At 44.8% G+C, this 12,880-nt stretch overlaps 2 protein-coding genes and 1 long non-coding RNA gene across 5 annotated transcripts; 1 reads left to right on the forward strand and 2 right to left on the reverse strand.

Annotated features, from left to right (window-relative positions):
* Positions 1 to 8: 8 nt before the first annotated feature.
* Positions 9 to 3,668, reverse strand: LOC4325306 (bifunctional riboflavin kinase/FMN phosphatase). Of its 3 annotated transcripts, none has more exons than XR_001548115.3 (10): positions 3,536 to 3,668; positions 3,224 to 3,410; positions 3,007 to 3,137; positions 2,570 to 2,639; positions 2,306 to 2,371; positions 1,613 to 1,767; positions 1,437 to 1,526; positions 1,143 to 1,301; positions 798 to 890; positions 9 to 559 (listed from the first exon to the last, which is right to left on the reverse strand). XR_001548115.3 is itself a non-coding variant. In XM_015793899.3 (10 exons), the coding sequence occupies exons 1-10, from the start codon at positions 3,600 to 3,602 to the stop codon at positions 461 to 463; spliced, it is 1,098 nt and encodes a 365-aa protein (XP_015649385.1). In that variant the 5' UTR covers positions 3,603 to 3,668; the 3' UTR covers positions 9 to 460. The 3 variants fall into 3 exon arrangements, 2 of the variants coding, with proteins under 2 accessions (XP_015649385.1, XP_015649397.1); XM_015793899.3 differs by having other exon boundaries at positions 1,162 to 1,301; XM_015793911.3 differs by lacking the exon at positions 9 to 559 and having other exon boundaries at positions 797 to 890.
* Positions 554 to 2,046, forward strand: LOC136351801 (uncharacterized). Its single transcript, XR_010735021.1, has 2 exons — positions 554 to 910; positions 1,584 to 2,046. It is a non-coding gene; the product is annotated as an uncharacterized lncRNA (long non-coding RNA).
* Positions 3,669 to 4,155: 487 nt separating the features above from the next.
* LOC4325307 (heavy metal-associated isoprenylated plant protein 28) lies at positions 4,156 to 5,305 on the reverse strand. Its single transcript, XM_015790471.3, has 3 exons — positions 5,166 to 5,305; positions 4,985 to 5,060; positions 4,156 to 4,890 (listed from the first exon to the last, which is right to left on the reverse strand). Exons 1-3 carry the CDS (start codon positions 5,169 to 5,171, stop codon positions 4,496 to 4,498), a joined length of 477 nt encoding a protein of 158 aa, XP_015645957.1. The 5' UTR covers positions 5,172 to 5,305; the 3' UTR covers positions 4,156 to 4,495.
* Positions 5,306 to 12,880: the final 7,575 nt, after the last annotated feature.

A 12,880-nucleotide genomic window follows, 5' to 3' on the forward strand; every position in this document is an offset into this window, starting at 1 on the left:
AGTTGATCTGACGGACTGACAGTAAGGACACTTTATTGATTAATTGAATTCAGAAGACATATTAAACTGTATTTCTTCGTGAACAATCATTACATAGCCTTGTTACTCACTACCTGTACTTATGAGCTTAGGCGGAACAGAACGAAAAAAATTATCTCCCTGTATAACGTATCTCCTCATAGTATTCCCAATCCCTGCCTGTTACAATAACGTATCTCCTCAGTGGCCTTAATCCCTACCTAACACCTGTTTATTCTATCCCTGTATAAATATTTTCAATTACAATTTCGAGCGGTTTAAATAAGATCTAAAACTTCGTTCCTGCAGCTATTCTCTGCAAGCGATTCCTATACTGCTGTAATTCAAGGAAAACAGATGCTGCCAGCGTTTTCGCTTGCTAATTAAACAATAACCTGAGCATATAACTTCTGAGATCATGCCAAGAGAGCAGAAGGCCATTTTATAACTTCGCGTGTTCAGAGAAAACTGGGAGGTCCAATGCATCCCTTGCAATGGCTTGATCTTCGTCAGTTATGGCCAATGCTTGTGATATATTTTCCTGCATAGAAAAAATACTGAAGCTGCTAAGTATGCTTGAACTTGCATACAAGATTTATAAGCTGTGGATATAAGCAGAACTGTAATAAGTTATGCTTACTGATAACTAACAGATTTCTACCTTGCATGCCATGGAATGTCCATATAACATAGTAAATAGCCAAATACATACATTATGAATGGTTCCATATGGTCTACGATTCTTTAATTCATGATTAGGTCTAGGAGAAAGTCATCACCGTGCTTTGGAGCTTCCGGATGTACCCAACTAACTGCAGCTTCAGGGGCTCCTCCGTTGTTATCTTACAACAGGAATCAAGGAAATATATGTGCTGCAAAAGGACAGTCGTAGGTATATTCTTATTCCCAATTCTTACATAGGGGCATACAAAAATGAACAAAGTTTTACTATGTGCTAATACTACTAGGAAAAGTTTAGTTTGAAATGTATAAAAGGTCTTGATTAAAAACAAGGAGGAACATTCGAACAATTGGCCTTGCAAACAAAAATCCTTTGAGACCCGGCAAATAAAAAACCTTTGAATAGCAAAGAAAAGGTAACTATGATGAGATCTTAAGACCACCTAAATCTAAGATACAAACCATCACTCTTTCAACTGTCCGCAGCGAAAAGTCCCATCCAATGCTTATCACCGACCTAGATACTCCGCCTGCTTCTGGCTTGGCCCAACCAAAGAAAATTCCTGATATTTGGTCAGGAACATATTCATAGGTACAATCACCTGTTTGCATATACATGCAGTAACCAGTAAGTAAAAACGTGTGTGCTTAGGGTACTTTAAAAACTACTATGTGATTGAGAAGTTCAGTTTTGATGGCTATTGACGCATTAGAAGAGTGATAGTAAGGTGTCTGACCTGCTATTACCATATGAAGACTCTTTGAAATTGCATGGCCTATCTGGGCATTCAAGAATAATTGTTCGATTGGTAAAGCACCCTGAATGCCTAAAATATGAATGCCCCACATCAGAATTAGACTAATGAAAATTAAATTGAATGCAGTGGACAGGGATTAATGGAGAAAGAGTTACGATCTTCAAAAGGAGGAAGACCCCACAACTCAGGATGAAAGTCCAGCAGTGAGTAGAGGATAGAATCAGCAATTGAGTAGTGCTGCCTTTGACTTTGGAGTGATGGGACAGCAACTACTTTTGCCCCAGAAGCCCTGGCACCCTGAACTCCGACGCTAGGAGAATTTTGCAACAAAAATATAAAGTGTAACTAAATAAAGTACTGATTATCTGTTATGCAATATCATCGGCAATTAGCAAATCAAGACAACCAACCACAGAAGAAGGCACATCTTTACATCCCATCCGTCATGTGTAAAATATAACTAATATGTTGAATTGCTAATTGCTAATTTTCATTGTCTATTAAATGAGCTCTAAAATGACACACAAAATAGGTAATTACAAATGCCATATAAATTAATAAAATTGGCAAGGGCTCTATTTATAAATTATTAATCATAGGCAAGACAATAACTTTGTTTCTTATTTGGTTCTGTTACATAGAATCTTTCATGTTTTATAGCTGCTCCGTTTGTTATTCATCCAACCACGAAATTGTCTACTGTTGGATCAGAACTATAAACAGTTTTGTTCTCGTGCAATAAACATAAACATGGTTTTCTATTAATGCAATGATACACAGCTCTCTTGTGTATTCGAGGAAAAAATGGGCAAAAAGGACTTGTCCGAAGCAGTGTTTAGTTCACTTACAGAGAATCTTCTATGACCAAACATGATGATGGATTTACACCAAGTCCTTTTGCGGCCTCCAGAAATCTAGGGGTACCAACAGATTACAGAATCAACAATAACATTGTATGAACAGAGCTAAAGATCTATCAAGTTGTGATTAACCATCGTAGATGCTTTAGAAGTGTAAATCGTAGGACTAATATATCAGATGTATAATGTATTGCAAACTTGCAGATTGTTTTGTTGGATGGAAGCAACACAGTGATTCTAAGGGCCACCCACATGTCAGGGGAAGGTTTTCCACGAGGGACCTGGTCTCCACCAAGAATCACAGAAAAACAGTCTTTCCAATCTGAAAAAAATAAAAAGAAAGCTTTTAATAAATGAGAAACCGACTGTTTTTACTACTTAGATGTAAAGGTTTACTTTCTTACCTGAACTAATATGAAAGAAAGATCAAACCAAGACCCCAAACATATAATATTACACCAAAAAATTCCCTTTGTAATGTATTGGAGGATTTTTGGTTCCTTTAGTTAAAAAAAAAACAATTGCTTGTTGTATTCCAAATGGTATTTATCGGATGTCTCCGAAGAGACCAAATGGTATTTATGGAACGAACAAAATACTATAAGGTGATTTCATGTGCCATACTACAGAACCTTTAAAAGGAAAAACTAGCCGCATGGTGTACTGTAGATTGAAGCAAACATACAAACCTTTTAATTTTAACAGTTTGTGATCGATGTTTCTCCTGACGGAATTTGAAGCAAGTGCTAGAGGCACTCCGTTCCTATGAAGATGCTTGACAAGCCTCTCGACTCCAGGGAGTGGCTTTGCCTTTTGCCACCTGAAGAACAGTGAAGCCAAGCTAAGCGCTTTTCTGAATTTGCGACGGTGGTCAGCACATGCTTAGCACACTAACATGAAACGAACCTTTTCAGGTACAACGGGTATATCGCCACAGCGTACTCTTCTACGGTGAGCGGTAGCCCATAATCGGCGATGATCCCGGTGGTGGACTCCCTGTACATCTGCCCCAACCTCCTCTCCTCCTTCTCCTTGTCCGGGACCTTCCCGTACGCCGCCAGGAACTCGTTCAGGACGTCCCTCGTTGCCCTCTCTGCACCAACAAAACAACATTGGGAACCCGGGGCGTCAAAGGCCGCAAACGATTCGCACGAAACAGGGGGGCCGCTGGGGGAATCGGACAGGACGGCGCGAGGGAGATCGATCGGGTCGGCGTACCTGTGTCGAGGAGCGTGCCGTCGAGGTCGAAGATCACGGCCGAGACCCTGGGCGTCGTTGCCGCCATGGGCAGCGGAGGCGAGGGAGGCGATCGCGGGGGCGCGGAGTAGTCTGTGGGCGGCGGGGGTGAGTCGGGGAGGGAGCGAGTGCGGCGCGTCGGATTTAAGGGCGGGAGGAGGAGCAAGGGGACGGGAATCGGAGGCCATTTGGCGAGCTTGTGGGTCGGTTGATTTGCGGGTGCACCCCCTGCGTCGCGCGGTTCCGTGCCGATTGGCGCGTGACGCGGCAGCGGCGCACGCGCGCTCTGGTCACCGCGCGCCCGCCGCGGCTGCTCGCTGCGATTGCCTGCCTGCCTGCCTCTGCGCGCGCGCGCGGTTGTTGCAGCCGAACCACCTGCGGGCGGCTACGCTAGCGGCATTCAGGTTTCCGAAACCACGAGTGCTACTCGACGATCTGAACTTCCTTTCCTTGCTGGATTCTGAATCGAACTCACCTGGGTCACGTGCCTAGTTCTGCCTTCAACAAAGCGTTGGAATTAACAAGCTCGAGCGTTTATAACAGTAGTAGTTCTAAAAAAAAACGTTGTCAGGTTCGGACCGGTAAGTTGACCCTGATGGCTCATAAGCTCACCGGCCGGTCATTAGACAGGCGGAATAAACTATTGCAACAAGGAATATTACACACATGTTGTGTCCCACTGTACCGCATCTTGCTTAACTTGATCGTGTAGTGGCGTGCTAAACGGAATAATGGCAAGCGGATTCATTCCGATGCAACGGCCAAATTGTTTTTGTCACTGCGCATTGTGACATTGTCCTAGTTTGGATTGTGGAGACGAACCTTTCTTTTTATCCAGATTAGGGAATTGTACGAATAATATTTTTCACCTTTTGTGATAAGGTCATATGCCACAAGCACAGCAACAAAATTGCTCCACGCATGTGCGATCGATGGTTCCAATCACATGACAGAGCAGCTCTGCGGGTTCTCGTCGCTGAAGTAATCCGTGGCCCTGGTGCCGACGACGGCGGAGTTGGCGCCATGGTGGTAGTAGCCGCCGTAGAGGCGCGAGTCGTCGTAGCCATGCTTGTAGTAGTTGTACGAGGACGTCGGGCGCGCTGCGTGTGCCGCGTGCGCCTGCACCCCCGCGCCGGGGTGGTACTGGTGGTAGTTCTGCTGCTGCGCGAGCACGTGCACGGTGCCGCCCGCGACGACGCCGCCGCCGGTGTACGGGTGCGGCCACAGCACGGCACGCCTCCCCGTCCTCCGCACCGCCTTGAGCACCTTCTTCTGCTCCACGTTCCCGTTCACCGTCACCTTCTGCCTCTCCATGTCGATCTCCACGTCATCGACTCCTGAAATCGATCAACCAACATTCATATCAGAGATCGAGCACAGTAGTAGTACAGTACTGTGTACTTAGTCGGGCAACTCAGTTCGATTACGTACCTTCCATTCTTTGGATTGCTTTCCTTATCTTCTTCTCACACCCGGCGCAGTCCATATGCACGCTCATCTCCACGATCTTTCCATGATAGATTGACACGGCGTCAGAGATCAGAAAATAAACCCAAAAAGAATGTACAGAGATAATCAGATGAAAAATGCATGAAAGGGGAAATCAACTTACCGTCATATTCCTTCGCTAGTTTTATGCTTCCTCTTTTTGCTCTTTCTGAAGATCAACTACTAAGTCTCGATCGATCACTATGGGATTCTTTCTTCAATCCTCTAGCTAGCTAGTGTATCGCCCCTATATATACATGACGCGATACTTTGCCATGGCCATGTGATGCAGCAACGACTACCCTGTCCGGAAAGCAAGGGAAGGGCGGTTCAACCGCCAGGGGTCGGCGTGAAGGAGAATCAGTTGACGAACTTATTTTACGCTAAACTGCACGACTACGTCCTTCCCCACATATTCCCCGCGCGGCCTTGTCCCCGTCAGCGTCAGCGCGTTTCGTCGGAGCGAAGCGCGGGCGCGGGGCGGCGGGGACGGAGGGGTGAGACGAGCCGTTGCGCGCGTGGTCTGCGACGTCGTCCAGCTCACTGGAGCGGCAACCGCAAGCGCACGGTGCGTTCACGCACGCGGGTGCTGCTGCTGCAGCTGCACGTCTCGGATCTGCCTACACGCGGGGGAGTACGGTGGCTGGCGCCGCCCGCGCTGGATCCTGTCCCCCTTGCTAAATACTCTCGCTGCATATATGATCCAACCAATGCCCAGACAGGCAGACAGCCCATCGGGCGATGGCGCGTTGACAAAGTGAAAGGTCAGAACTCAGAGGGTTCAGAAGGAGCATTTGGGATAAGTAACTATGGGCTGGGCTGCAAGCAAGCACGGGCCAAGACGCCAAGTAGACTTGTACTCCTATGTGGAGATCACCAGCCCTTTGTCTTTTCCTGGTCTGGATACTTCACGTGAATCAACAAGTTTGGGCCGTGGACAGTGTGAAGGAACTTAGAGCCGGTTTGGCAACGCTCCATCTAAAAAGGGAGTGGAGTAGACACAGATACAAACTAAAAGAGTGGAGCGGGGTTCGGGTCATCTCATATCACCACTCTGGATTACACCCCTAGAGTTAGATTTATTAGTTAGGGCCTTATCAAACAGTCTCTTACAGTTTCAGAGATTGTACTAACAAAATTTCATCGCGAGCAAAATAGTGTCAGTCATGCTTTAGCTAGTAGAGGTCGTCGAGAGTCTTTAACGGCATTTTGGCCAGATGATTCTTGTAATTTCATTTCGCTCCTTGTCTGTAACGACTCTATAGATGAGTAATTCATCTCTTTCCCTGAAAAAAAAGTCTCTTACAGTTTCTGTTTTTCGACTCCATTGTTTTACCCCAACCATTTTTTATGGGACTTTCTATAGGGCATTTAACACTTTTTCGTGGCCAAAACACTCGAATTTTTCATCCACGGGATCCGACATTAACTATCATGGTTAAGTGGCTAACGAGCCTATCCGTGAAGTGGGAACCAACATCCCACCATCGGCTGCTCGAGGCCTCCAGTGACACATCATCACGGCCGGACGACCCAAGTAATCGACAATATACCGCAATGCAACATTTGTGAGGTTGTGATACACCCGAAAGGAGGCAGGTTGGAAGCCTGGGTTGTCGTGAACAGGGTTAAGCTCGGGGTCTCTCCTCAGGTTGTTGCAAGCTGGGATCCGAGCTTGGGGCTTGTTCATCCCTTGCCCCTAAGTTCGGCGTCTTGTGCTGCTCGGAGACATCAACAACGTGTTAATGGCAATGAGACACGGCGCGCTGTTGTGCTCTTATGTATGCAAGCTTTGCATTAAATACGATGAAAAAATTATCCACTCATGTGCGACTGGAACGACAGAATGGTTCCTGCACAGCCATCCCACACACCATCATCACCCCTATGGGGATGGGGCGTGAGTTGTCAGGCTACATGGTTGACTAACATGCCCCCCGATAGGTCCCACCACCTTTCTCTACATCTCTCCACCTGATGTTGCCAAACGGTCCCCTTCATCGGCCTTCAGGGTTCCAGCCTTCTTCTATCCCAAGCTTTCTCCAACCGCGCGAGACGTATGATAGATCAACACGGCCTCTTCGCAAGCTTGGACCCATGGAGGCTCATAAGGGGCCAACGTTTGGGTCCATTTGTCTACAAGTGGCAAGACTTCGCAACGTCATTGTAAGTTAGACAATGAATGAAAGATCAAAGAAAGAACGCTGTAGGAGTAGGGTATTGTGCTCTACGCCATCTGCACCTATATAACCGATTAAGTCTCATTTACTACCGCAACATATCCTGTCCTGCACTCCTGCTCCCTGGGCCAAAATCACGAGAGGAGGGAGGGGGTTCCATCCCAACCTGCTACACGAATATTGGAGTGAATCAGAAGGCCCAAAAATTATCTCCAGATATTGAGCTGTAACTTTTAACAGATCATATGGCCAACGAGCTGGCTCATTAGTGTTTTCTATCTATTCTGTACTCCCATGACAATATATAATGATGTATGTTAATAGAAAAGGAGTTGAGTATTGGGATGCTTCCTTCTTGTTGCTAGCGAGGGACACTTACTTCTACCACCCGATTTTTAGCAAAATTTTACAAAGCTTCAAAATAATTAGACTAATACGTACTCCCTCCGTCAGAAAAAACGCTAGCTAACTTCTGACTATAAACCTAGACATAGTCTACATCCAGATTCTTAGCTAGAAGTTGATTTTTTATGGGATGAAGGGAGTATATATCTTTTAACTTCCTATTTAACTACAATTTTATTTTGTTTACCTTAAGTTTTAATAGTGGAATTTGATTTGCTATATAAATTATAGCTTATGTTTCCATAGATACAGTTGTATTTTATATATAATATATTATGACAGTGTAACTAAATTTGATATGTAATTATTAACTTAGAAACCTTACTATTAATTTAGATTATCCAAGTAGAATTAAGAAGGCACGTATGGATACGATCCGAGTAAACCTCATTGGACCTGAATAGGACTATGTTTCTATTTTCTTATCTGAGACTCTTTTCTTATCTACTCAAGACTATTGTCATATGTATGAGGCTTCATTCCGTGTAAGATCTGATATATAGTAGGTTATGTCGAGGTTAGTACACAAGTATTGGGTATCAAATATTTAGAACACTAACAACACACTCACAAAATATGCTTATCGTCGCAAAATAAGTCCATTTTTCAATCATCTAACACATCTCTACTATTATAAAAATTAAAGATGTTTTCCGTCAAAATTTTGGTACGTCATCCGTATTTGAGTCAGATTTTCAATGCTTGTATCCAATTCGACATGAGTTAGAATAACTATTATATATACCCCTTCCTAGCCCAACCCTCCGCATCCTAGCCCAACCGAACCGCCCCACACCATCCCGCCGCCTCGTCCCGCGTGCCCCTCCCCCGATCGATGTCTTTTTTTTCTCTCTTTTTTGTTTTCTTTTTCTTCTTTTCTTTCTCTCAATAATTTGAATAATCAAAATTTTAATATTTGGTCGACAATGTATAGCAAAAAAAACCCATGCGTCAACTTATAGAATAGTCACCAAATCGATAGGATTTTTCGTGTGATGACGCATGAAACGAGCGCAACCAGGTTCAATGCTATATATGATTTTGACTTTGTTTTGCCATTATTCTATTTGTCTTGTTTCGGTTTGTCATCTAAATTGACAGAATTTTTATCAATCGCGAAAATTATTTTCACCTGTTGCATCACACAGTCTTTTTTCTATTATCAGTAAAAATAAAAGGATTAGAATACCATCGCTCTTATACGGAGGGTGTAGAAGCAGATGGACTTGGTGCCTCAGATATTTCGACAGCTGTTTTGCTCCTTTTTGACAAGTGGCTGCTAGTACCGCTATTTACGCTTTACAGCTTTTAGATGTCAGATGTCCGATCCCAACACAGTTATTAGAGCAAGTACAATAGCATGCTACAAGTCAGTTGTAAGCACAAGAGAAGAAAAGAGAAGAGAGAAGGAAAGCGGGCTACAGATTTGTAGCTAGCTGGAATACTCATTACAATACGTTATATGTGTATGAGAGGTGGGATCATATATTAATAATGTAGCACATGCTTATAGATAACTATTGTATGAATGAGCTATTAAATTGGCTATAGATGAATTGGAGCCATTAGTTGGCTATACTATTAAACTTGCTCTTACTGCCTCCCTCTAAACATTTCAATGTGCAACTACAAGTACTCCATTCGTAGAAAAAAAATAAACCAACAAAAAATTGGATGGAACATTTTCTGGTAAACTAAATCTGGATAAATTCTCATAAATTGGTTTATTTGAGAAGGAGGGAGTACTCGCCACGCAAATGTGTTTGGCTTGCTGAACATAGATGTATACGTTAAAACAGTTTATTAGGAAATAAAAAAATAATTTATAAGTAAAACTTTTGTATACTCCCTCCGTTTCAAAAAAAGTCAATCTCGTACTAGGATGTGACAATAATTCTGGACATACTCTATGTATAAATTCATTGTATTAGAAGGTGTCCTATCCTAGTACGAGATTGGTTTTTTTAGACGGAAGAGTATGTATTTAGAACCTTAGAAGTCAATATAAAAAAATTAATTGGATCCATACCATTGTAAATTTGCCTATTAAAAAAATAACATTATAATTCGTATATTCGTAGTCGTGCCATTGGAATTTTACAAAATTAGAACCGTGTCACCGCCACGTTTTCCATCCATCTCCTTCCTTTTCCGTCTTCTTTCTTCTTTCTCCCATCTTCTTCCCGAAGTCAAGCCAGCGAACCAGTCCTCGGAATCCTTGGAGCTTGGAGGAGGAAAGCGAGCGAGCTCACTGGCGAGGTGAACAAACTCAACCATGGCAGGCGACGGCGGCGAGGGGAAGGTGGCGTGCGTGGCGTGGATCCAGCGCTGGGAGGAGAAGGCGACACGGGTCTTCGCGGCGTACGGGCAGGCGGGGTCAAGAGGCAGGGTGGCGGCGGCGCATGCCGTGGGGGGTGCTCGGTTTCGACTCCAATGAGTGCTCCCTCTCCGAACCCCTTGTATGAGAGCTCCCTCTTCTCCTCCGAGCTCCAAGGATTGGCGACGCAGCATGCGACGTGATGAGCTTTCAGGACCTGCTCCGCGACATGGAGGCCGACGTGCTGCAGTCGGCGCCGCCGCCGGCGCAAGAGGTGGTGCAGGGTGTCTTGCAAGACCTGCTCTGCAACATGGAGGCCAGCGTGTCTTCCAGGACCCCCCCTGCACATGACACGTCCTGTCAGGTGAGCAGAATAGGATAACCTTTCAAGAACAAGAGTGGCGGTGACGGCTACTTCTCCTTTGACGACGGCTCGTGATGCGCGCTTTGTCCCCGCGCCTCCTCAGCCTTCTCTGCGCCACACCGCCGTGCGTCATCTCCTTGCTGCCACGTGGACTCGCTCCTCTCGCCTTTCCTCGCCGTCGCCAAGCCGGCGAGCGCGCACAACATGCCCTCCGTCTTGTCCGCCGCGAAGCCCTTTGCTTTTGCAGATGCGCCGCCGCTGCTAGGCCCGGTGATCTTGTCGCGGACAGCACCGAGGAAGGACTGCATGCTCTCCTGCACGGTGGCCAGCATGTCGCCACCGCGCCGGGCTCCTGATTCAGACGAGTCGGTGGCCTCCTGCTCCAAGCTGGCCATGGACTTCGAGGTCATCGTGAACGAGTAACAGAAGATTGATCGACACATCGCGGCAAGAAACCACCGCATTCTGAGGATTGCTTCACTAGCTTGACTCCGGAAGAAGATGAGAGAAAGAAGGAAGAATACGGAAAATGAAGGCGATAGACGGAAAATGCAACGACAGTGTAACGGTTCTAATTTTGTAAAATTTTAGTGGTACGGCTACGAATATAAGAATTGCAATGACATTTTTTGAATAGACAAATTTATAATGGCGTAGATCCAATTAAACCATTAAAAAACTACGCTAAAAACATCTTAAAATTAACTTCCAAAATTAAGTTTAAAAAATTTTAACTTTGGCTTTGATTTGATTTATTAGGCCAACCGATAGAGTACTTAATGTGTCGCCGTTATCTGGATATTTCTAGCTAGTTTACTGTATAAACTGAGAAGAATACTCATACAATTCTACCTTCAAACCTAAGCTTGATTTGGCCAAACAATAATTATCGTGTGAAAAGATGATCGCTTCCTTGTCATATTGACAGTGGCACCTTTGACAGTTTCAAGCTAATGGACAAATGAGAATGGAAAAGTTGAAGCTGTTCGTGTATACATGGATCAAAGTATTCATATGTGCTGGGGTATCTTTTCGAAGAAATGTACCGGGTTATCTTTTTCAGCTTTAGTCCATGTTTTTGTCCTTTTTCTTTTCAGAAAAGCTGGAATACTCCCGGTTGAAGAAAAGCAAAACTTTCTGGGCCATTTATATCTTCTCGTACAAAAGTCAAAATCACGTTCCAACAGAAGGTACCGGGTTGGTACTGTTCACAACTGATACTGTAGCTTGTAGTAGCAATCACTGCAGTCTTGCTTAATTACCATTGAGCAGTGAGCAGTACACATCGTAATATTTAGTACGTGCAACGGTAGGTTTCACTCTTTGAATGAACTGCCAGTTTAGTAGTTCCACATTACATCATGCTTAATTATTGCGAAGGAACACAATCAAGTGGTACTATTTATCTAGAGTGGTATGTTTGGATCTATGAGCTAATTCAAGGCTAAAAGGTGAAGAGAGAGTAGAGAGAGAGGGAGAGATATGTGCTTTTTTATGGTCCCCACACAAAATTAGCCCCATTCGCACCTTTTATGTTTTTGAGAGATGGGCTAAAGTTTAGCCCCTCTCTCCCAAACACCCCCTTGGAGGGGCTAATATTTTGAGGGGGGCTAATTCACTTTAGCCTCAAATTAGCCCACATATTTAGATCCTTGAGGGCTAATTCAGAGCTAAAAGGTGGGGGCTAATAATTAGCCCATGGAAACAAACATAGCCTAAACATTAGCTCTCAAAATTAGCCCTGAGCTAGGCCCTGTTTGGTTCCATGGGCTAATGTTTAGCCCTCATATTTTAGCCTCAAATTAGCCCTCAAGGATCCAAACAGGTGGGCTAATTTTGAGCTAATGTGAATTAGCCCCACTCAAAACATTAGCCCCTCCAAGGGGTGCTAATGGGGCTAATTTTGTGTGGGGACCATCAAAAAGCAGCTCTCTCTCTTCTCTTTCTACTCTCTCTCCACCTTTTAGCCTTAAATTAGCCCATGGATCTAAACATACCACCCTAGGCTAATGTTTATCCTACCAATTCATGACTAAACATTAGCTCTCAAAATTAGCTCTGGGCTAATCTTCCAAACAGGGCCATAATCTTCCAAACATGGCCTTACTTGACATGTATCCCGGGTGTTGTCAAAACACCATTAGCTCAGCACAACAATAGCTCCTCTGATGCCTACATGTATCCGTTTTTCTGGGGCTCTCTCTAATAGCTGCCTTAATTGCAGATGAACGCAACCCCCTGCATGGCCCGTTCTCGCATTGATTAACAAATAATGACCCATTAGTTCCTCGTAGCAGCATCAGATCAGGTCCATATCCAAGTTAACGACCAGAGCGCAGCAAGCCGGCCAAATCCTCCATCCGGATCGATCGGTCACGTACCCATCCATCATTCGTTTCCATCCACCGACGTGTGGTTCCAAAACCGGCGCGGCATGTACGTATTCCGTAACATGTGTGGCTACGCGATCCGCAGGTCGTTTTTAGACGCGGCGCGCACGGTGTGGGTTGTTCGGTTGTTCCGGTCCTTTTTGCGTTATCGTTGCCGAGAAAACGAAGGCGGTGAAAGGACAC

This window comes from Oryza sativa, chromosome 1 (assembly GCF_034140825.1).
Source record: "Oryza sativa Japonica Group chromosome 1, ASM3414082v1".
Classification (NCBI taxonomy): domain Eukaryota; kingdom Viridiplantae; phylum Streptophyta; class Magnoliopsida; order Poales; family Poaceae; genus Oryza; species Oryza sativa.